This window comes from Oryx dammah, unplaced genomic scaffold (assembly GCF_014754425.2).
Source record: "Oryx dammah isolate SB20612 unplaced genomic scaffold, SCBI_Odam_1.1 HiC_scaffold_27, whole genome shotgun sequence".
Lineage (NCBI taxonomy): Eukaryota > Metazoa > Chordata > Mammalia > Artiodactyla > Bovidae > Oryx > Oryx dammah.
Window position 1 is genome coordinate 82198829 of NW_024070211.1, and position 24213 is coordinate 82223041.

At 35.3% G+C, this 24213-nt stretch overlaps 1 protein-coding gene across 1 annotated transcript in view; it reads left to right on the forward strand.

Annotated features, from left to right (window-relative positions):
- The window catches only part of KYNU (kynureninase), a 117716-nt gene extending 101037 nt beyond the window's left edge, over positions 1-16679 (forward strand). Inside the window, exons 12-15 of the mRNA XM_040228225.1 lie at positions 7522-7574; positions 9847-9932; positions 14153-14383; positions 15689-16679. Of these exons, the coding sequence (XP_040084159.1) occupies positions 7522-7574; positions 9847-9932; positions 14153-14383; positions 15689-15808 (490 nt within the window). The 3' untranslated portion in view covers positions 15809-16679. The remainder of the gene's footprint in view (positions 1-7521; positions 7575-9846; positions 9933-14152; positions 14384-15688) is intronic.
- The last annotated feature ends 7534 nt before the right edge of the window (positions 16680-24213 follow it).

Consider the following 24213-nt stretch of genomic DNA (forward strand, 5'->3'; position numbering starts at 1 on the left):
AGTAAAAGTGCTATCACAGTTCCATTCTGCTAATGTTTTTATATGAAAACTACAGCACCAAACTGGCCTAGAAGAATTCTTACAAATGGTTTTATTGCCTAATAGGTCTGAAGGAATATGTTCCAAGAATTTTCTATCTATAAATCCCCCTGAATGTATCTGGAGTGCCCACTGATTCTCAACCATCCCAAGTTCTATCCCCTAGAACTTATCTTGGGGCAGGGAGTATAGCCAATTCTGTATTAGGAGTATGAATCCAGTCTTTCTCTTCCCATTCTGAAGCTTCTCATTCCTCAGCATTCAGAACATTTTAATCATGGGAAACAGGAAATGGAAGAAATTCTTATTGTTTCTTCCATTCTCTTTTCCTTTTGCTGTTCACAGCATAAACTTTATGCTGGGCTACTATATGATATGTGATCATCAGAATTCAAAAATGTCTATATATTGCAAGTCAGAAGCATTGGCTTTTAAAGACTGCCAACTCTGTATAAGTTTCAAAATCTTGTCCTGGAACTCAAAGCTAAAAGGAGTTTGGGTACTATATATATCCTTTGGTGCTTTCCACCTAACAAATGAACCTAACACAATAAAATTTGATTCACTATGGATAAGAAAGTTTAAGAAAATATTTGTAAATGATGAGAAAAATTTTAATTAAAGCCTTCAAAGTTTTTCTCTTTTACCACCCCAAATATTTTTTCCAAACAATATTATGTCAGTCTATTATCCCTGAAGACAGATTTTTCAAACAAGGGAAACTGGCTATTAATAGCTGACTAAAAATATAATTTTACTTATAAACATCACTATTTATTTATTTATAAATAGTGTAATATAGATAGTATAAATACTATTTATTTACTTATAAATATCACTAAAACTCAACACTCAAAAAATGAAGATCATGACATCCAACCCATCACTTCATGGCAAATAGATGGGGAAACAATGGACACAGTGAGAGACTCATTTTCTTGGGCTCCAAAATCACTGCAGAAGGTGACTGCAGTTATGAAATTAAAAGACGCCTGCTGCTTGGAACAAAAGCTATGACAAACCTACACAGCATGTTAAAAAGCAGAGACGTTACTTTGTCGACAAGGATTTGTCTAGTCAAAGCTATGAGTTTTCCAGTAATCATGTATGGATGTGAGAGTTGGACCATAAAGAAAGTTGAAAGCCTAAGAAACGATGCTTGTGAACTGTGGTGTTGGAGAAGTCTCTTGAGAGTCCCTTGGACTGCAAGGAGATCAAATCAGTCAATACTAAAGGAAATCAGTCCTGAATATTCATTGGAAGGACTGATGCTGAAGCTCCAATCCTTTGTCCACCTGATGTGAAGAACTGACTCATTGGAAAAGACCCCAATGCTGGGAAAGATTGAAGGCAAGAAGAGAAAGGGACAACAAAGGTTGAGATGGTTGGATGGCATCACCGACTCAACTGACATGAGTTTGAGCAACCTCCAAGAGTTGGTGATGGACAGGGAAGCCTGGCACGTTGCAGTGCATGGGGTCTCAAAGAGTTGGACACGACTGAGCAACTGAATTGGACTGAGAAGTATCATACAAAGGAGTAGAACCTAAAATGGACTATAAATTTTCTAGTAAGCTTTAGTGTTTATTCTGGAAAAATCATTTGACAACAGTTCCAAAGTTGAATATTAATGCACATCTAGGAATTTAGTAAACCAAATTTAAAAATCAGAAGATTCATTTAAAATCCACCTGTATAAAAAGAAAAAATTAAGAGTGGAAAAGGCAGGTGGTGGGAAATTTCCCCTCCTAGTCTATATATGTGTACAGTCTTTGAACATGTTGTTTTGATTATCTGGAACACTCTTTCCTTTCTCTGTGCTGAAATATACACATTCTTTTGCTCATCAGAGCCTCCCCTGACCATCACCACCCTGATTTAACTGTCCTAACTCATGCTTCCCCTATCAACCATTTATCACACCCCACATCATTCGAATTAAAAACACTCCTCTACAAACATTAAGAGCCAGTCCCTGATCTCATGAACTTACATTCTAGTTGAGGAAGAAAAAATTAAAAAGTTAATTATTTAGTTCATAAAAATACTATATGTCCTATCCTAATATATCTTTATTTTTTGGTTTCTGGTCTCTTGTAATCATTCCCTTTCAAGACACAGAATGCTCTCTTATTCACTTCTGATGTAATGACTATATGATATTTTACAATATAGGTTTACCATAATTTATAAAACTAGTCTTTTATTGAAGAGAGTTTAGGCTATTTTCAATCTTTGATTATTACTGAAAGTTATACAATGACTATGCTGCTGCTGCTGAGTCGCTTCAGTTGTGTCCGACTCTGTGCGACCCCATAGACGACAGCCCACCAGGCTCCGCCGTCCCTGGGATTCTCCAGGCAAGAACACTGGAGTGGGCTGCCATTTCCCTCACCAATGAATGAAAATGAAAAGTGAAAGTGAGGTTGCTCAGTTGTGTCTGACTCTTCGCGACCCCATGGACTGCAGCCCACCAGGCTTTTCCATCCAAGGGATTTTCCAGGCAAGAGTACTGGAGTGAGATGCCATCGCCTTCTCTGTACAATGACTATACTTATGCATAATTCACTTCATACTTGGACAAGTTCTTCTGGAGAGCTAAACTCCCAGATGTAAATTTTCCAGGTCAAAGAGTATATATGTTTGCAAATTCCACAACTGTTATTCATTTGTTCTCTAGAGGGGCACATCTATAACACGTATTCCAACAAGAATACATGACAGTAACTTATAAAATGTGTTAATATCAATAGAGTTATCAATAAAACTTTTGAATTTTTGCCACTTTAAGAGATGGGCAATGGTTATTTGTTGTTGTTCAGTCACAAGTTTATGTCTGACTTTTTGTGACCCTGTGGACTGCAGCATGCCAGGCCTCCTTGTCCCCTATCATCTCCCAGAGTTTGCCCACGTTCAAGTCCATCGCATTTCAGTTTAACTTTAATTTGTATTTTTTCTTAACAATAAATGGATGGCCCTTTTAAAAAATAATTGAGAGCCATTTCCTTTCTGTCTATGTTGGTTGTTCTTCTTGGGCTGTTACTTTTGCATTATGATCTCTAGGTATTTTTATACTAGAAAGTTTAGCTTCTTGTGACATAAGTTGCAAATGATTTTTAAAAGATAGATTGTCATATGATAAACTTTCTCATGATTTATTGGTCTTTGGAGATGATCCTATAACTTTCTCTTTAGTTTTATTAATATGATGAATAGTATATTAATAGATTTGTTCATTGTTTTCATTTTGACATTTTATAATGTTATAATGTTTTGTAGAAATATTCAACTTCACTGCTCTTATTTTTTAGGGGTGTTTTACTATTATTCATTTTCCATATGGCATTAAAATTAGCTTGCAAGTCCTAAATGAAAACAAATAAAATCTATTTGTATATTTTACTGGGATTATTTAAATGTGTGCACCAATTTGAGAAGAACTGACTTTTTTCTTCATGTTGAAAATTATACAACTTTATGTTCTTGTTCAGATTCAGGAATATTTTTAAAAATTTATGTAAGTCTGAAATATTTTCTGTTAATATATCAGTTTGCATTCAATTTTTTAATTTCAGTTTTAAATTTAGTTATCATTAATTTATTAATAGATATTTAGTTCTCATATTAATTTTGTACCAGACAACCATGCTAAATTATCTTTCTGTTCATTCCAGGTACACAACCATATAATTTTAAAGTGGTGATAATTGACTATCTATTTTTCAATTTTCAGCTACAAAATATTGACATTAAAGAAAGCATTTTTGGTGTTTCTCCATTAAGTCCAGCTGTGACTTGGATGTGAATAAAGTAGAAGTTAAAAATTTTAACATTTTGGCCATAATTACATATAAATGCATGCAATATATATTTATCCTAAGATTAGACTCTAAATATCAGTTCAGTTCAGTTCAGTTGCTCAGTCGTGTCCGACTCTTTGTGACCCCATGAATCGCAGCACGCCAGGCCTCCCTGTCCATCACCAACTCCGGGAGTTCACTCAGACTCACATCCATCGAGTCCGTGATGCCATCCAGCCATCTCATCCTCTGTCATCCCCTTCTCCTCCTGCCCACAATCCCTCCCAGCATCAGAGTCTTTTCCAATGAGTCAACTCTTCCCATGAGGTGGCCAAAGTACTGGAGTTTCAGCTTTAGCATCATTCCTTCCAAAGAAATCCCAGAGCTGATCTCCTTCAGAATGGACTGGTTGGATCTCCTTGCAGTCCAAGGGACTCTCAAGAGTCTTCCAACACCACAGTTCAATGCATCAATTCTTCGGCGCTCAGCCTTCTTCACAGTCCAACTCTCACATCCATACATGACTACTGGAAAAATCATAGCCTTGACTGGACGGACCTTAGTCAGCAAAGTAATGTCTCTGCTTTTCAATATGCTGTCTAGGTTGGTCATAACTTTTCTTCCAAGGAGTAAGCGTCTTTTAATTTCATGGCTGTAATCACCACCTGCAGTGATTTTGGAGCCCCAAAAAATAAAGTCTGACACTGTTTCCACATCTATTTCCCATGAAGTGATGGGACCGGATGCCATGATCTTCGTTTTCTGAATGTTGAGCTTTAAGCCAATTTTTTCACTCTCTTCTTTCACTTTCATCAAGAGGCTCTTTAGTTCTTCTTCACTTTCTGCCATAAGGGTGGTGTCATCTGCATATCTGAGGTTATTGGTATTTCTCCCGGTAATCTTGATTCCAGCTTGTGTTTCTTCCAGTCCAGCATTTCTCATGATGTACACTGCATACAAGTTAAATAAGCAGGATGACAATATACAGCCTTGACGTACTCCTTTTCCTATTTGGAACCAGTCTGTTGTTCCATGTCCAGTTCTAACTGTTGCTTCCTGACGTGCATACAGATTTCTCAAGAGGCAGGTTAGGTGGTCTGGTATTTTCATCTCTTTCAGAATTTTTCACTGTTTATTGTGATCCACTCTAAATATTGTTATCCCTATTTTATAATTTTGAATATATATTCTTTCAAATATGATTTTTAAATGGCTATAATATTTCATAACATAAGCATCATATAATTTATTTTTTCTCTCTTACAAGATACTGGGATTACTATGACACTGTAAATAGTACTGTGCTCATTGTCCTAGCGTACACATTTTAGTGTACTCCAAATAGTCTTTTGCATGAATATGGAAAAGTAAAAGTACTTAGACAGTAAACTGTACATAGCTTTAATTGATATTTTTAAACTGTACTCCGTAAAGGTTTTATTACTTATTATACTCATTATTGAAGAGTTTACATTTTTACTGAATCCTTGATGAAAAAAAGACATCTAAATTTTAAATAACTTTGCCAATTTAATATGTGAGGTATGTTTCATCTTTATGAGGTTTCATATTTTTCAATTTTTACTAACATTGAGTTTTTTCTTCCTGGAATCCATGGAGCATTTGCACTTCTCTTTTTATAAATGCCCTGTCCATACTTTGTGACTGGGCAGCTTTGGGGACACTGCCCTTTCTCTGATGAAAAAACTCATGGTGCAAACTCTTTTAAATGTGGCAAATAGCGTCCTTCTCCCCATCATTGGGTCCTTTTAATTTTGTCTGTCTTTTTAATACAGAATTTTAAATGTGTATGAATATATGTTATTATCCTTTATATTTTATTTGGTTTTCAAAGATTTTACCTTTAAAAATCAAATAAATATGTGAATATATTTTCCTCATATTTGCGTTTTTCAAATGTTACATTATCACTTATTATATAATTGTATGATCTGAGGACCATTTATATTTTCTGTCACGTTCCATTTGTCTCCCTGATGCTTCTTGTGACAGTACTATCCTCATTTATTTAATGAATTTTGTAATATAAGCTTCCCTGATATCTTGGTAAAGAATCTGCCTGCAATGCAGGAGACCCCAGTTAGATTCTTGGGTCGGGAAGATCCCCTGGAAAACAGATAGGCTGCCCACTCCAGTGTTCTTGGGCTTCCCTTGTGGCTGAGCTGGTAAAGAATCCACCTGCACTGCGGGAGACCTGGGTTTGATCCCTGGATTGGGAAGATCCCCTGGAGAGGAGGACGGCTACCGACTCCAGTATTCTGGCCTGGAGAATTCTATGACAGTCCAGAGAATCGCAAAGAGTTGGACATGACTAAGCAGTATACGGTCCCATCACTCCATGGAAAATAGATGGGGAAACAGTGGAAACAGTGTCAGACTTTATTTTGGGGGGCTCCAAAATCACTGCAGATGGTGATTGCAGCCATGAAATTAAAAGACGCTTACTCTGTGGAAGAAAAGTTAGCACCAACCTAGATAGCATATTCAAAAGCAGAGACATTACTTTGCCGACTAAGGTCTGTCTAGTCAAGGCTATGGTTTTTCCAGTAGTCATGTATGGATGTGAGAGTTGGACTGTGAAGAAGGCTGAGCGAAGCAGAATTGATGCTTTTGAACTGTGGTGTTGGAGAAGACTCTTGAGAGTCCCTTGGACTGCAAGGAGATCCAACCAGTCCATTCTGAAGGAGATAAGCTCTGGGATTTCTTTGGAAGGAATGATGCTAAAGCTGAAACTCCAGTACTTTGACCACCTCATGCAAAGAGTTGACTCATTGGAAAAGACTCTGATGCTGGGAGGGATTGGGGGCAGGAGGAGAAGGGGATGACAGAGGATGAGATGGCTGGATGCCATCACTGACTCGATGGACATGAATCTGAGTGAACTCCAGGAGTTGGTGATGGACAGGGAGGCCTGGCATGCTGCGATTCAAGGGATCTCAAAGAGTCGGACATGATTGAGCAACTGAACTGAACTGAACTGAACTGAACTGAAGCAACTTTCACTTTCACATGTAATGTATTTTGGCAGTGTTAAAACTAGCATTTTATTTAGGAAGAGTTGATTATATCAAGAATACTGTATTTGTCTCTTTCTCAAATTTTATATTTTCTTCATACTATTTGTAATTTTTATCTAATAAGCACACACACATACATATGATTTTTCCTGTATATTTTATACTTTATGTCTGGCCAATTAACATTCTTACAAAACTCTGAAAGTAACCAATTTCTTTAGAAAATTATTAAAATTTCAACAATTTAGAGGTTATTTTTATGTCATTTCCCTTTAGGATTCCTATTACAAAAAGAATACATTATTGTATTAATCACTTTTCTTTTTTGTTTTCACCTTCTTTAAAATCCAAAGAAACAACATTTTTGTTAATTTTATTGTATATTAAACAACAAGGTCATTAAATATAGCTCTTCAGATTATTTAAATTTACAAGTATATAACCAGTAATATGAAAAAATTGATTTTTATTCTCTCTCTGAGGTTATAAATACTAATTGTCTTATGCTATCACATGGCATTTATATGCTTAAGTATTTGATGACTCATATCACAAATGATTTTAATATGAAGGCCCAAGAGTCCTATATTGATTCTGACTATATTTATAGACCAAAATATCTAATGTTACTATATATGTTTTAGGTTAGTAGGGTGGTTCGGCCATGAACTAAGCACCAGATTTGAGATGGATAACAGTAAGTATATTCCATTTTACTTCACAAGTCATTTTATTTTAAGTTTATTTCAGTTTTCATCTTTGTGTGATATGTAATATGCATGCCTCATGGAGAGTGCACTTTGAAAATGCCACTAAGAATTCTTAAAATAAGGAATGACATTTCCTCAATGTAAGACTAAGTATTCATAGATTTTAGTATGATTTTGAGTCTATCCTTTTATAGGGAAATAAAGGGAAGCAAAATCTAAAATACAGAATTCAGGTCTCACTAATATGGAGTACCTAAACCATCAGGCAGCGAGGACAGAAAGGAATCATTGTCCTTACAGTCAGGCCCAGAGAGACTTAGGTATCAAGCCCATTTTGCTGTTTATTGGTTTTGTGATGCTGTACAAATCTGATCATTTTGGACTTTTAATTTTTTTTCCTCATGTATCTAATGTGAATAATAATATCTATTTCAGGGTTTGGTTTGAGGGTAAAACATGCTCAAAGCTGTAAACCAAGCAGCATACTAATTAATAAATGTTCAATTTTATCCCTCTCTTTTCTCAAATTGTCCTCCTTTTGTGGCTTTTGCCACAAGCATACATATGTGTGTGCTAAATCACTTTAGTCATGTCCATCTCTGTGCAACTCTATGGATTGTAGCCTGCCAGTCTCTGTCAGTGGGATTCTCCAAACAAGAATACTGGAGTGGGTTGCCATCCCTTCTTCCAGGGGATCCTACCCCCTCTTAATGGATCAAACTTGCATCTTTTATGTCTCCTGCATTGGCAAGAGGGTTCTTTACCACTAGCACCACCTGATAAGCCCACTTTCACCACATACCAAACAGAAACCCCAGTGGGTAGAAATTAAAGTACATAATTAGTGCAGGGAGTTCTTAAACTGCCCTACTTCTCTTTCCTGAGTGACTTTATTCTTCCATCACAGGGGATACAGAAAACTTCCTAAATGTTCTGAGAAATCAACTTAAACTTGATCCTTTAGACTGCTTCCAATCCTGAGATTTGATGTTACATATATACACATTTGCACTAACTAAGATGCAAAGGATAAAGATGGGCCCTTTGAGTCAAATCAGGAAAGCTATATTTTATCTTAGCTGCTGAAATCATGAACTCTTTTATACAGTTATTTAAATTGTTTGTAACAAGTTTTCTTATCTGTAAATGAGGAAGTTGGATTAGATCAGAAGTGAGCAAAGTGTTTTTTTCTGTGAAGGTTCAGACTGTAGATATGTTAAGCTTTGGAGGCTAACTGTGGCAAGTGCACAACTCTGCTATTGTGGTCCTAAAGCAGCCATAGAAATATATAAATAAGTGAACAGGGCTATGTTCCAATAAACTTTTATTTACAAAAATAAGAGGTGGGCCAGAGGTGACCCATAGGACATAGTCGGACCAACCCTTAGATGAGTAACTAAAGACCCAGAAAATTCTCTCACTCTATTTCAGTATTAGTTTTCAATTTGCTCTAACTAGTAATTTTAACTCTTGGATTTAACTTGCAACTATTCAGTATAATTAATTATATGACAATATTGTCTGTTACTAACTTATCTTTTCAATATATTCTTAGGCAGATCATTTTTGTAAACCACATTCTTTCTTCTTTTCTAAGAGAAGTCACTTGATGCAGTAATTCTAGTGTTAAAAGTCACCTTCATACATCGTTTCATTCACATTTCTACCTTTGGAGGATATTACAATTGCAAGCCATTCAAGTCTTGATATTTTGCTGTCACTGACATGGTTTCTGGTTTGGAAGCCTCTGTGGACTGTGACCCATGGAGACTGCCACCACCATTAGGTCTCAGAGGTGGGGATGAGGGAGCGGTTGCTGCATCAAGGCCTGGGCCTGGCTAGTGGACGGCTGTAGCGAGGGCGCTGGAGCTCTGTGGAATGCAGCCCTGGGGCCACCAGTTCTCCTGCCAGTTCCAAGGCCTAAGGCACCGATCCGCCTCTCACTGTGCTCTGCTCCACGAGCACCACTGCCGGGCTGACTGCTAACACAGCAGGACCTTTAACTGCCTGCTAAGAATCTTGCACTAGAAGCTGCATGCCCACGCTGCCCCTATTATAGGAGCAGATAAGATGGAAGTTGCAGGTGAAGGAAAAATATACCAGTATTTTAGGTCCATGAAGTTTCTTTTAATTATCTCAAAACTCTTGGGAATAAAAGCTTTTAAGTCTTACATTTTTTCCTTCTACTTTACTGTCATTAAAATATCCATAAAGGACACTTTTTAGACACATCCTATAAAAATGATCTTAATTTTTCAGAACTGCAGTTAATCCCTGGAGTCAATGGATTCCGAATCTCAAATCCTCCCATTCTGTTGGTCTGTTCCTTACATGCTAGTTTAGAGGTAAGTGATCTATGCATCAAACTTCCCACATTGTCACCATTTCTTTATCTGATTGTGGCATGCTGTCATATTTTATCTGTTAATCAGCTAGGTTAATATGCACTGTGCATAAACAATGAACAAAGGGCAGGGTTCTCCTATAGGACAGTGACTGTGGCTCATGTCACCCTTTATTTATATCTCCAGCCCCCAGCACAAGGCTTGGCACAGTGTTGGTACTTATTGTTCAATAGAACTTAGCTGGTCCCTGGGTTGGGAAGATCCCCTGGAGAACGAAACGGCAACTCATTCCAGTATTCTTGCCTAGGAAATCCTATGGACAGAGGAGCCTGATGGGCTATATAGTCCACAGGGTTGCAAAAGAGTTTTCAGATACAACTTAGTGACTAAAACAACAAATATGATAATGGTATTAATACACATATTAAAGAAATGCATATTTTATATACATAAAGTATATTTAAGTAAATATACATATATATTTCTAATAGAGATCTTAAATATATAGACATTAAAATAAAAATTTGGTTTTTTAAAAGTATTGAAAGCCTCCTAAAATCATCTAGTTTAGGAAATTCTGTTGTGCCGTATTCCAGCATGAGTGACTAGATAAAGGCTTCCAAAATCTCTTCCAAACCTAAAATTCTAGAACTATGTGAAAATTCACAGCAACTTCTCATTCTGGCCACTGGACGGCAGTGCCAAGTTCCTCTGTTTTTATACAGCTTCACCACTAGATGGTAGTAATCAACTCGTTTCATTTCATGTCAATTTTAAAAAAACACCTACTCAGTGTGACCACTAGATGGAGCTTGTGCTATTTTCAGGTTTTGGCAGATTTTTCTGTTTTGCTTTGAAATAGACCCAGTAACAAGATTTCTCAGTGATACAAATTATATTTGGGGAGGGGTGGGGGAGTGATTAAATCTGCTTGGCAAACCAAACAATGATATTTGACTTTTTAAAAAAACATTCAACCTGAGGAACAGTTCCATTAAACATTTTTTTTAAGAAAATAATGTTTTGCAAACTTTGCAAACTTATATCAGGGAGAAAATGAATTATTAATACAATAAGGAGAAAAGAAATAAGACACAAAGGCATACCTTAGAAAGAAGTAGCACTTAAAGTTATTTCCTCTGATTTTACTCATCTTTGCAAATTATTTCCTAGCCATATCTAGAAAATGTATTTTAGACACTATCACTTCGGTATTCTTTGCAGTGGACTGACTTCAGTATTCACCTCTTCTGCCACAGAAGAAAACAGATTCCTATTTTCCCTACCAATAGTTTTGCTCCACACTGTTTAACAGTCACCTAGATAGTTTTTATTCTCAGCTAGAATCTGAAAACTGATGTATCTTCTACTTTAACATCTAAACTTAAACCTAAGAAAAAGACCCTAAATCCCCAGAAAAGGGATATACACTTCTCTTGAGTTTCTCATCACTTAAGTATTTCTCTGCAGCCTCATGGAAATACCTTATTAAATAATTCACTGTCGAGGCTATGTTTTTACCAAAATTATCTTTAAATAATCAAACTTTGAGTTAAAGAAAGTATTTTCGAAATTCTTACTTCCCATTATAAACTGCAAAATTCTGAAATTACAAAATAATATATTTCACTATTTCCCATTCTCTAGTAACTGGTAAACTCTAGGAAGCAGGAGGCAAATACTCCATCCCTTACTGTGACACTAAGTATGACCTTAAGCAATTGACAACTACTCTTGAATTCATTTGCCTCAACCTTTTAATGAAGGTGTCTGAACCGTATTACTTCAGAGGTCACCTCAATCTTCCAGTTAGTAAACATGGCGTTAAACAACACTTATATTTCATTTTGAAGGGTCCTATTTATAATACAGGTAGGTAATATAATTATTTAAATAGCTTCAAAATATAAAATTAGAGCGTTCAATTAAAATATAGGGCAAGTCAGAAGAAATGTACTCTGTATTTCTTCAGAAAGTTATTAGCGACCCAATTTTAAGAACTTAAGAGTTGAGAACATCATGTTATACTTATTTTTCCTAATTAAAATTATCTAACTTTTCTAATTTTGAATTTATTTTAGCTAGTAAGAAAAATAACCCATGTAGTGGAAATTCTGCCAAGAATTCTGTTATAAGCTGAATATTTTCAAAATACACTTTTCATTTTTCCTAATTAAAAAAAAAGAAAAAATATTTCCACAGTGTTGAAAGCACAAAAATAATGAGAAAGAAAAAAAAAAAAAAGGCTGTGGGGTACATTTACTCTACTTCACTGTTAACTCCTATTATCCCCTTTTAACATTTTTAACTGAGGCCTCTAAAGAGACTTTTACACTCTGTGAGAAAATTTAAAGCCACCTCAGAATGCAGCTTCTCTTGTTATGGTTGTAATGTGGAAAATAGTTTTACATTTAAACATTATTTGATTATTAACAAAGAGTACTTATATGTTAAAATCAAGATATTTGTCATGAAAAACTTTTACTTTCTTGTTATCAAATCTGCAAGAGCAAAAGTTCATTTAAAAAACCTATAATCTTAATATCCCCCAAAGTCTTACTGACTTATGAATACAAGTGAAATATCATTAAAAGTCCTAATTTACACAGTGCCCCCATCTGCATCTTATGGGACCCAAAGCAAATCCAGAAAGTTTACTAGAATTACTTAAATAATTAAAATGTCTTCAAATTACTATGAATCCAAAGAGAAGAGAAAGAGAATTACTATCAAATTACTGTCAAGCCAAAGAGAAGCTTGGAAAGATTCCTGTCTTTGTTTTTGCTTTAATTCCAAGCCTGACAGTCAGACCTCTGAGTGGACCACACTTTACCTGTTCCTTGCTCCTGCCATCTGTGAGAATGCTGATTCTTGAATCAGGCTCTCTGATGGCCATTTTGTTTTACATAGGAAATGAAAAGATGCCTCCTACCAAACTCCGTGTAACGAGGGTTACCCGAGTACTAAAGCAGCATTTTTTGCACTGAATATGTCAGATATTAGCTTCTACTTTCAGCTGAACTCTTTCCAGGTTGCAGACACAGTCTATGAGGTCTGGTTGGGGAAACAGACAGATACCTTTCTACTGTCTGATACTCCTCTCTTCTTTCAATATATTAACTTAAATATAACTCCCATCCTCTCCTTCAGCCAAATACATACCCTCTGCAATAGGTCAAGAAAATCTATGCCTGGACAGTTTGAGTCCTATTAGAATGTCTACCCACACATGCCACGTATATATACAGAAAGAATGATTTTCATAGACTTCATAAAGTATAGCTATCACCAAATGACCCTATTTTTGCTCTGTGGCCTACCATGATACAGAAAAGGGACATTAAGTGGCCTGCCAGTGCATCATTCTCTGTTTGCAGTTCATTCAGTTCTTATATGTAGGGTATATTTTTAAACTCTACTTGACCTTAAGAGATAAGCTAAAAAAGCATGTCTGTTCTGACCCCTAATGTTCCAGCACCAGTTACTGTGTGCCCTTGTCACTCATCTTAATATAAGAAACCTCAAGAAGCAAGTGGCAGTGTTTTTATACCAGTGTTAAGAGTTCAGCAGCAGAAAAAAAAAAAAACGATGAAAGAAGAAAAAAAGAAAGACTTCAATGCTTTCAATACAAATGCTTCAGTAATATATAAGCATTATCTAACATTATTTGCTTTCCTGCCTGACAAAACTTAGCCTCATTTTTAACTCCTTGTTTTCTTACTGTTAAACTGAAAGAGATTTAGGAGATTGCCTTCCACATAAGCATTGAACTCTTATTGTACTTTTTTGTGGACTAAACAAACTTTATACAGGAATAGAAAAAAAATCTTCTTGATTATAATTGTATAAAATGTTTGGAGGAACAATTCTGACATTTATAAAATTTAAGTCCATTTATTAAGGTATGTTTTACTTGTACTAATTATATGAAGCTAATTTAAAATAGCTCTGAAGGAACATTATGTTAACTTATTTTTTTCTGCTTTTGCAAGTATCGTTTAAACATTTGTACAGCTATTCTATCAGCTATTCTATCATTGTGTTCAATTTTTAATGGCAAAGTACTTAAAAGACATGTTTTTTAGGAAAGATTATCTAAAATGGGATGTTTTATTGGAAAGGTCAGAAGCAGGCCTTTCCTTTTTATACCCGATTAACAGTTAATTTTTACTTTATAAATCAACAAGAAACTGTGAACCTGATTGTTTCTCATTCTGCAGATCTTTAAACAAGCAACTATGAAAGCACTGAGGAGAAAATCTATTTTGCTAACTGGTTATCTGGAGTACATGATCAAGCATTACTTCAGCCAGGACAAAGCAGAAAGCAAGAAAACAGTCGTGAACATAATTACTCCATCCTGTATAGAGGAACGTGGCTGCCAGCTAACCCTAACATTTTCTATTCCAATAAAACACGTTATCCAAGAACTAGAAAAAAGAGGAGTGGTTGTAAGTGTATCTCTTGTTTTCCTACCAGGTTTTCTCGATGGGTTGCAAATGTTGAGAATAAAATTTGAATTTTTCAGTTTATGCATTTTTCCATGATACTTAATTTTGATCAGTGAGGATAAATTAAGTGCCAACTAAGTATTCAGCACTCTGTTAACTAAAGGCACAGAGATCTGTTATTTCTGATAAAAGGGAAAACACCACAAATGTTGTTGCAGGAAACAGTATTATGTAACTTATCCATTCTTTTCATTATAGATTGGGAAAAAAAAAAAATAGTGAAAACCCCAGTAGAAATTTGTGGAGTAAGTGGAATCAAAGAACACATCAATATAGTAGAGGGAGAAAAAGTAAATTAGTCTTGTTTAGTTTGATTGAAATAAGTTATTTTCAGCCTGTTCACTGCAGTCAAGAAAGACATGTAGACACATCTTAAGAGTGTTAACATTGTATGGAATATATTTTGTTGTTGTTGTTTTTTACTATTGTGCCTAAAATAGTCCTCTTTGTCCCTTGAAGAGAGCTAATAATTGTTTAATGAGCAATTCCAGGATAAATAGTGATATCTATTTCCAGGGATAATATAATTTAGAAAATACTGCACTCAGTGTTCCAAACCTTTAGGAGAGATTTCCCCAGTTTTTGGAGACACAGAATATCAGCAATCCAAATAAAATTCTACCATTTGCAAGCCATGTGCTCCTGTGAAAGTTGGTAAACATCTATTGACTTGAGACTTCTCATTCATATTGGAATCAAATATACTTACCTCAAAAGTTGTTATCGAATTAAATGTGCCAGCAAACACAAATCATTTATTATGTTGTCTAGCCTGTAGGGGTGTCTCTTAACAACAGAGTCACAGTGATCTTCAGAGAGCTGAATTATCTAATTTATAAGATTAAGGAATTATTGAATTCAATGGAAATATAATTGACTAAAACTCTCCAGATCTCAGTGAAGTTCTCATTCATTGAAATGTGTACAAGGTTTCCAGTCTCTTCAGGGTCTTCCCACAGATAAACTACATACCCAATCTATTGGATGCTTATAAAGGATGAGTGCACTTCAGGAAAGCACTTCAGACATTAATGTACCAACCCATTAATATTTTAATTATTATTAAGAGAATAGCTTCAAATAACACAAACATGACGTTTTACTTAAAGTAAAAAAAAAATGCTTACATATTAAATTTTAGGGTAATCAGTATGAATGTTTTATGTAAGTTTCTCTTGAATGCAGATTTCCATTATGTGAAAAATGTTAACATTATTGTGGCTTTACTTTTTGTTTCCCCTACAGTGTGACAAACGGGAGCCAGATGGCATTCGAGTGGCTCCAGTTCCTCTCTACAATTCTTTCCATGATGTTTATAAATTTATCAATCTGCTCACTTCTGTACTTGGCTCTGTAGAAACATAAAATAGCAGTATTTTCCCCAGCAACTAAAGCAAATAAAATGGAAAGCCTGCAGTTACTTTATTACTATTATTCAAGTCTTAATTATTGGAAGTATTTAAAAACTGATTACAGTTAACTGGAAATGAATTCCATACTTTATAGAAAACATGACAATTCTCCTAAGGATCGTGGTCTTGAGATCTCTATGGCTGTCCAACTTCTTGGTGTTTGGTGAATCAAAGTATTTATTGGTGCAAGTATTATGTACACAGTCTTGATTATCTGTCACATTTCATAGTTAATGAAATGTTTTCTGTTGGATTAATTATAATTTGAATGACAACTTCATATGTATGTAGAAATTTTTGTATCAATTTTAGAAATATTACTTTAATTTTAATTTACCAGGCAATTTGTTATAGGCACTGCCATTGAACAGTCTGAATATGTATGCTTTTTACATTGTTCCACCTAATGCCAATCTAAGGAACACAAAATACATTTTCTAGGGCAGTGGCTTTCAAATACTTTGGTCATGATCTATACTACCAAATGCATTTAATATCAGGGTGTAATTTGTGTACATGCCTTACTTCATTGATTCTAATACACAACTTTTAACACCATTTTAACTTCCAATAAAGAAGAAATATCTTTCAATTTTCATTCAACAGCTTCTTAAAATTGCCACTGGCCATTCTTTCATGTTACCATCCCTGACGCTGCCCTGATTCTCACACTGAGTATGTATCATCCTAGATTTGGTTTTAAAGTTGTATACATAGTAGAAGCAAAAGTTGCATAAATTATTTGCCTCTGCTTTAATATTCATTACTTTATGTCATCACAGCAAATGTTGGTTGAAGTTCATTAAATTGATTTCTTTACTCACTCCTGGATCCTAATCCATTTTTCATGGATGTCTTTTTATTTAATGTTATCATAATCTCTTGCTTTTGTTTAATGGGAATCACTCTGGATAAAAGACTTTAGATGCTTCTCTTCTTCAAAAGAGTGAAATAAATCACACGAAGATTCTTGTAGTTGAGGACCAGAGTTAAGAAAAAAGTGCTCATCTCTCAAGCCCTGTCCCAAATCTATGGACTTTTCTTACTCACTGTGAAAAAAAAAAAAAAAAAACCTACAGTTACATTCAGCCCTGTAAGATTCCCCTAGTTTTTAGCTGTTGATGCCATAAACACCATTCATGAATTGGCAAAATATTCCACACTTCTGTACATAAGCAGCAAGAAAAAGTAAGTACGATGTAATTATTGCCCATGATGAAACAAATTAACTTAGCCAACCACTTTGAATGGCAGAGTTAAATAAAACGTTGCAGAGCTTCTACACCAACACCAGCAACTACCGATATTTATGGAGTACTTCCTACATACCATGTATTCTGCTATTCTATTTATATGTTATCTCATTTAGCTGAGTAGTTGCATAATTACTTTAGAAATGCTTTCCACCTCCACTTTTGGCAAAACTCATCCTCATAGATGGAAAAATTCTCAAGACCTTAAAATATGACCATAAATGACTTCATCTAGAAGAAACAGTTTTTGAACCTCATAAGTGAAGCCACTCAGTCGTGCCCTACTCTTTGAGACCCCATGGACTGTAGCCCACCAGGCTCCTCCATCCATAGGATTCTCCAGGCAAGAATACTGGAGTGGGTTGCCATGTCCTTCTCCAGGAGTTCTTCCCAACCCAGGGATTGAACCCAGGGCTCCTGCATTGCAGGCAGATGCTTTACCATCTGAGCCACCAGGGAAGTCCTAAACCTCATAGTGGTACACTAAAAAGACATAGCTTCAGCTCACAGAGGACAGGTGGCTTAGTGGGGAAACAGATTGTATACCTATAAACATCCAAGTAAATATATACTCACAAACTAGAACTTCTGTGAAGATAAATGGTGATATTATGAGAGAAAAATCTTAGGGGTATTCACTAAATGGTTGAGTAAAAGAAGGTGTATGAAGGCACTTATCAGTTTAAGTTCCAAAGTATTTCATGTTAATTACATCAGAATTACATCAAATCGTGTTTAAAAACCATTCAAGGCATAATCAGCACTCTGTCCTCATCAAGTAGGTGAGAAACAGTATTAGAAACTTTCTCCCACTTGCATCCCCCTCTCTCCCTAAAGAGATAATCATTGAATTAAGTGTTGTGTTAATCATTTCCTTTCTCTAAAATTTTATAACTACATATTTACCCATAAAAAATATTAGCCAAACTTGCCTGTGTGAACTTTATATAAATTTAATCATACTGTATATATTCTTCTGCTTCTTTTGTTCAGCTTCTCATTTTTGGAGATTCATTCGTTAGACATCATTTTTCATTTATTATCATTGCTGCTCAGTAATTTGTTATATAATTGAAATTGTTAATTCATTTTACTACTGATGAAGACGTGAGTTATTCCAAACATTTATAATATTGCAACAATGCTGCTATTAACATTCTTAGTGTACACATTCAAAAGTACAACCAGGATACACAACTGGGAAAGTGCTGAGTCACAGGCCAAACACATGTTCAACTTTGCTGTGTACTGCCAAACTTTTCCAAAGTGACTGTACCAGTTTCCATGCCAACCAGTAGGACATGAAGATTTCCATGCTCCTCGCCTTTGCCAGTGGTAGCTGTTGACTGCCTTCATCATGTGTGCATGTTAAAACAGCCAAGGTGATTATTATTATTATTAAAATAACAAAGAATAAATTCTTTAGCTTCCACACAAGAAGAAAAGGAAAAAAAAAAAAAAGAAAATGAATACACACACGCCACACCAGTTAATGCTTCAGACAACATTCTTAATTTGTAGATTAAACCAAAACCAGAATTTTTTCCTGGATTTTACACTTGCCCAGCCTCTTTTTCTTTCTGTTTTCTCCTTCCCAGGTTTTTGTGTGTGTGTGTGTGAGATAAGTGATAATTGTTTCAATAAAACATATTTATCCAAATCCCTGTCTGAAGGTCTATTCCTTGGGAACTAAATCTAAGACAGCATTTCCTTTAGCTCTTCTTAATAATCATAAATATTAATATTTTATGTGTGTGCATGCTCAGTCGCTTCAGTCATGTCCAATTCGTCACAACCCCTTGGACTATAGCCTGCCAGACTCCCCTGTCTATGGGATTTTCCCATCAAGAATACTGGAGTGGGTGGCCATGTCCTCCTCCAGGGAATCTTCCTGACCCAGGGATTGAATTTGTGTCACCTGTACTGCAGGTGGATTCTTTATCCATTGAGTCATCAAGGAAGCCCAAGAATTTTATATTCCATATCTAATATATGATGAATTTACAGTTGTTTCTCTTGGTTTTCACATAAAATGCTAGTTTCCTTATATATATTGCAATTGTTAACTTCATGGTGCTCCTTTATCTTGACCTTTTGAAATTCTTTGAGAACTGGGTTAAAGTGTATTATTTGAAAGATATTCATGCTTGCTTCTGCCAGTTGCCCTGGGTCACTTGTGACTTTTTTTTCAGGCTTTTCAAATCACATGAACAGCATGCAACTGGATAGGTTAATCCATGTGGGGACCAATTAATATGAATAAATCTTCAGAAGATAAGTTTTTCTTGCTGATCTTTTACATATTTTTGGTTGTCAATATTATGCCAGGTTCTACTATCAGCATACTTACCTTGACCACTCTAGGTTTATCTCATGTCCTATTTACTTATCAGCTCTGAAGCTCAGTGACTCTGGGATTTGGCAGATACTCAGGATGAAAGTCATGCTTTGATCCTGAGCTTACTTTGATCTTTGCTTACTTCCCAGGTTTCTGTTTTAATTCCTTTTGGGGTTCCAAGAATTTCTCACTTCCATGCCATCTCATTTTAGAAGGCTTTTTTGGTTGTTTTTCTTTTGTTATTTTTTATCTGGTATCGAATCCCTTACAACATGCTAAACAGTCAAGTGAAGGTTTATGACTGAAAACCAAGACACTGTATATACTTCTTGTTTTCTTAAGTATCAGTTCACTCAGTTCAGCCGCTCAGTCGTGTCCAACTCTTTGCGACCCCATGAATAGCAACACTCCAGGCCTCCCTGTCCATCACCAACTCCGGGAGTTCACTCAGACTCACATCCATTGAGTCAGTGATGCCATCCAGCCATCTCATCCTCGGTCGTCCTCTTCTCCTCCTGCCCACAATCCTTCCCACCATCAGAGTCTTTTCCAATGAGTCAACTCTTCACATGAGGTGGCCAAAGTACTGGAGTTTCAGCTTTAGCATCATTCCTTCCAAGAAAATCCCAGGGTTGATCTCCTTCCAAATGGACTGGTTGGATCTCCTTGCAGTCCAAGGGACTCTCAAGACTCTTCTCCAACACGACAGATCAAAACCATCAAATCTTCGGCGCTCAGCTTTCTTCACAGTCCAACTCTCACATCCATACATGATTACTGGAAAAACCATAGTCTTGACTAGATGGACCTTGGTTTGCAAAGTAATGTCTCTGCTTTTCAATATACTATTTAGGTTGGTCATAACTTTTCTTCCAAGGAGTAAGCGTCTTTTAATTTCATGGCTGCAGTCACCATCTGCAGTGATTTTGGAGCCCCCAAAAATAAAGTCTGACACTGTTTCCACTGTTTCCCCATCTATTTCCCATGAAGTGATGGGACCAGACACCATGATCTTTGTTTTCTGAATGTTGAGCTTCAAGCCAACTTTTTCACTCTCCTCTTTCACACATGTGACAAATGAATCTTACTTTTTCAATAACTCAATTCTTTTATAATGATACATTTGAGTGCTATAGTAATACATATGTCTGTTTATGTAACACTAAATTGTATTTATTATACAAAACTTACTGGAAAAAAGGCTGGATGTAAAGTCAATAACTTATTTTCAAATTAAAGAAATAAGCTTTCTCTACAGCTATTTTCTGCTCAATAACTTTCAACATATTCTTGCATCCAAAACTATATGGGTTTACATTCAAATTCCATTATATCTTTGTTTCATAAATTGAGACTGTTAGAGCAATTATTTTTAAGTATTTATAAATGGATTTTGGCATAATCTTAAGAAAGAAATCCGCAAGCACCACGAATGCACATCATAAAACAATAGAGTAATCACTGGGTTAAGGTACTACTCTCTTACTGAGAAGGTTGATTTGTTGCTTCTGTGGACCATTAGCATCTGCATTATGTGTTTGATAAAGGTGTGAGATATGTATCTGGCCCTCTAGTAAATTCATTTTTAATCTCAGCAAGATATTCTCAAAGAACAAAATGATAAAGAGCATTACTATAAACTAAAGGATTTAAACATTTTTGCTGTGGTTTGGCTTATTGCAATTATTAATTTTATTAATGATCTAGTGTTCCAATTTTTGACTGTTTCAAGTGGCTCCTGAATCCTTTTGACATTACCTTGGCTATTATTTGATTGCTTCATTGCTTTTTAATTGACAAGATGTAGGCTTACTTTGAATATTTCCTACTTCAAACTTGACATCACCCATTTCTTTAAAAATATTCAATTTCTTTTGGAAAAAAATGATATTTAGAAACTATAATCTTACCTGTAAGAGTTCTCATTATAATTGGGTTGATCATTACTTCCACAATTTTGACTAAAAGAGGATAGGAAATAAACATCTTTTAAGAGAAATTACATCTTTATTTCATATTCATATTTTCAATTTAACCTAGGATAACAAAACTTTTACTTAATCTACCTTAGATTTTATTTATTGTGCTGGAAACCTTGGTTCAATACATGCAATATATAATATATATATATTATATATATAATACAATAGTATATATATATTCTATGAATATATATACAATATATTCAATACATGCATATATATTATATATATATATATAGTTTTAGAATTAGTAATACTAAAGCTATCATAAACAATATGGTGAAAACACGTTAAGAGCTTTTGGAAACTTATTGTTTTTTCCTTAGAATATGTTTCACTAGGAATAGTTAGTCAGATTACTGTGTTTAATAGGCACTTGTAATAACTCTTCTTTGTGTGGTTGTGCTCTGTATGATTATATGTATAGAACTATATACATAGTTAGGTTCTTTACTTTGGAATCAACTTTTCAATCTTTATAAATTCCTTTTAAATTTAAAAGTTATTTTAGAATTGTGTAATATACTCAGATAATTTTAACTTCAAATCTGCAAGCCAGCTATAGTCAGAAAAGTCTGGGTTCTCTCCTTATTGCTTTTACCCTATTTCCTCCCCCTATTTATACATATCTTTTATGCTTTGGTACCCCTTCTATTATTTTACATATATATATAGATAGATAGATAGATATACACATAGATAGATAAATATAAACATAGGTAAATACATGTATATTTCTCTCCTTTACATGTAGTAAATATTGTAGCATGTTGCAAATACTTGTTTCCACTTTGGAAAAACATTCATTTATAAACAAAAAAATTAAAGTTAATACTTGAGGAATAATAGAATTAGATATAACTCATTTTCAGTTATTACTAGAATAATTAGTTCAGCAAAGATCAAACATTTTAGGAAAAGTTTATAAGGGGAGAATTGGATTGATACCACCTAAACTCACTGATCACCACTGGTACTGAAAAATGGAGCAACTTCTTACCATGTGCTGAGGTGACGCAGTATTAAGCAGATAGAACCACGTAAGCAATATACTGCTGTCATTCAGTCATTCAGTTGTGTCCCACTCTTAGCGACTCCATGGACTGCAGCACGCCAGGCTTCCCTGTCCTTCACTATCTCCCTGAGTTTGCTCAAATTCATGTCCATTGAGTTGATGACTTCCAATCATTTCATCCTCTGTCGTCCCCTTCTCCTCCTGCCCTCAATCTTTCCCAGTGTCAGGATCTTTTCCAATGAGTCAGCTCTTTGCATTAGGTAGCAAAAGTATTGGAGGTTCAGCCTCAGTCCTTCCAATGCATATTCAGGACTGATTTCCTTTAGGATTGACTGGTTTGATCTCCTTGCTGTCCAAGGGACTCTCAAGAGTCTTCTCCAGCTACCCAGTTTGAAAACATCAATTCTTCAGTGCTCAGCTTTCTTTATCATCCAGTTCTCACATCCATACCTGACTACTGGAAGAAACCATAGTTTTAACTATACAGACATGTCAGCAAAGTGATGTCTCTGCTTTTTTAATATGCTATCTACATTAGTTATAGTTTTTCTTCCAAGGAATAAGTGTCTTTTTATTCCATGGCTGCAGTCACTGTCTGCAGTGATTTTGGAGCCCAGGAATATAAAGTCTGTTACTATTTCCATTTTTTCCCCATCTGTTTGCCATGAAGTGATGGGATCTAATGCCATGATTTAGTTTTTTCACTCTCCTCTTTCACTTCATCAAATAATAAACCTGAGTCCAATAAAACATTTAGGGCTATTTTCCAGTTTTACAACAACATGAGGAATGGAGCAACAAGCTAAACGACCCAACAGAGAAGCAAATATGGGTCATTCTACATGACAACTGGCTGGATTTCTTCAACATATCACAGCATGAATAAAATAAGGAAAGGGTGAAGGAGAAGGAACTACTCTGGATTATAAGAGTGAAGAGACAAAAGCAAGAAAATGCAATATGTGGTGTGGACTTAGTTTGGATCTTTATTCAAAGACCAACTATAAAAAATATGTTGCTGAGATAACATTTGAGTGAGAAAATAATTTTATTCAATTTGTTAGCTGTGGATAGCCACTGTGGATATAAGAAGATCCTAATATATCTAAACATATATACCATGTACAAAGAAATGACTGACATGAAGTCTGGAATTTGTTTAAAATTTCCCTGGTCCCCTTCAGTGCTCCTCCAAAAAAGGATGATGCTGAACAAGTCACAACAAACTTAGTGGCTTTAAACAACACACATTTATTATCTTAAGAGTTTTGTAGGTTAGAAATCTAGCATTAGACCAAACTCAAGGTTTTCACTGGATTATATCTCTTTATGAAGACTTCAGGGGAAAATCCATTTCCTTGATTTTTCCAGCTTCCAAAGACTGTCCCAGTCCTTGGCTCTGGTCTCCTTCCTGTCTTCAAAGACAGCAATGTTGCATCTCTCTGATGGCTCTTTCATAATCACAGCTCCTTCTAACTCTCCTCTTCTGAGTTGTTCTTCTGCTTTTAAGGGCCTTTGTGATTGCAATGAGCTCAGCTGGACAAGCCAGGATCATTTCCCTATTTTTAGCCACCTTAATTCATCTGCAATCATTATTCTACTCTGCCATATAATGTAAGATATACACACGTTCTGGGGATTAAGACATGAATATCTTTCAGGGTCATTATCATCCTATCCCAAAAAGATGATGAATGGATGGAAAAAAAGAAAGAAAGAAGGGGGAAAGCGTTGCAAAATCTTGACAATTTTAAAACTGGATGATAATGT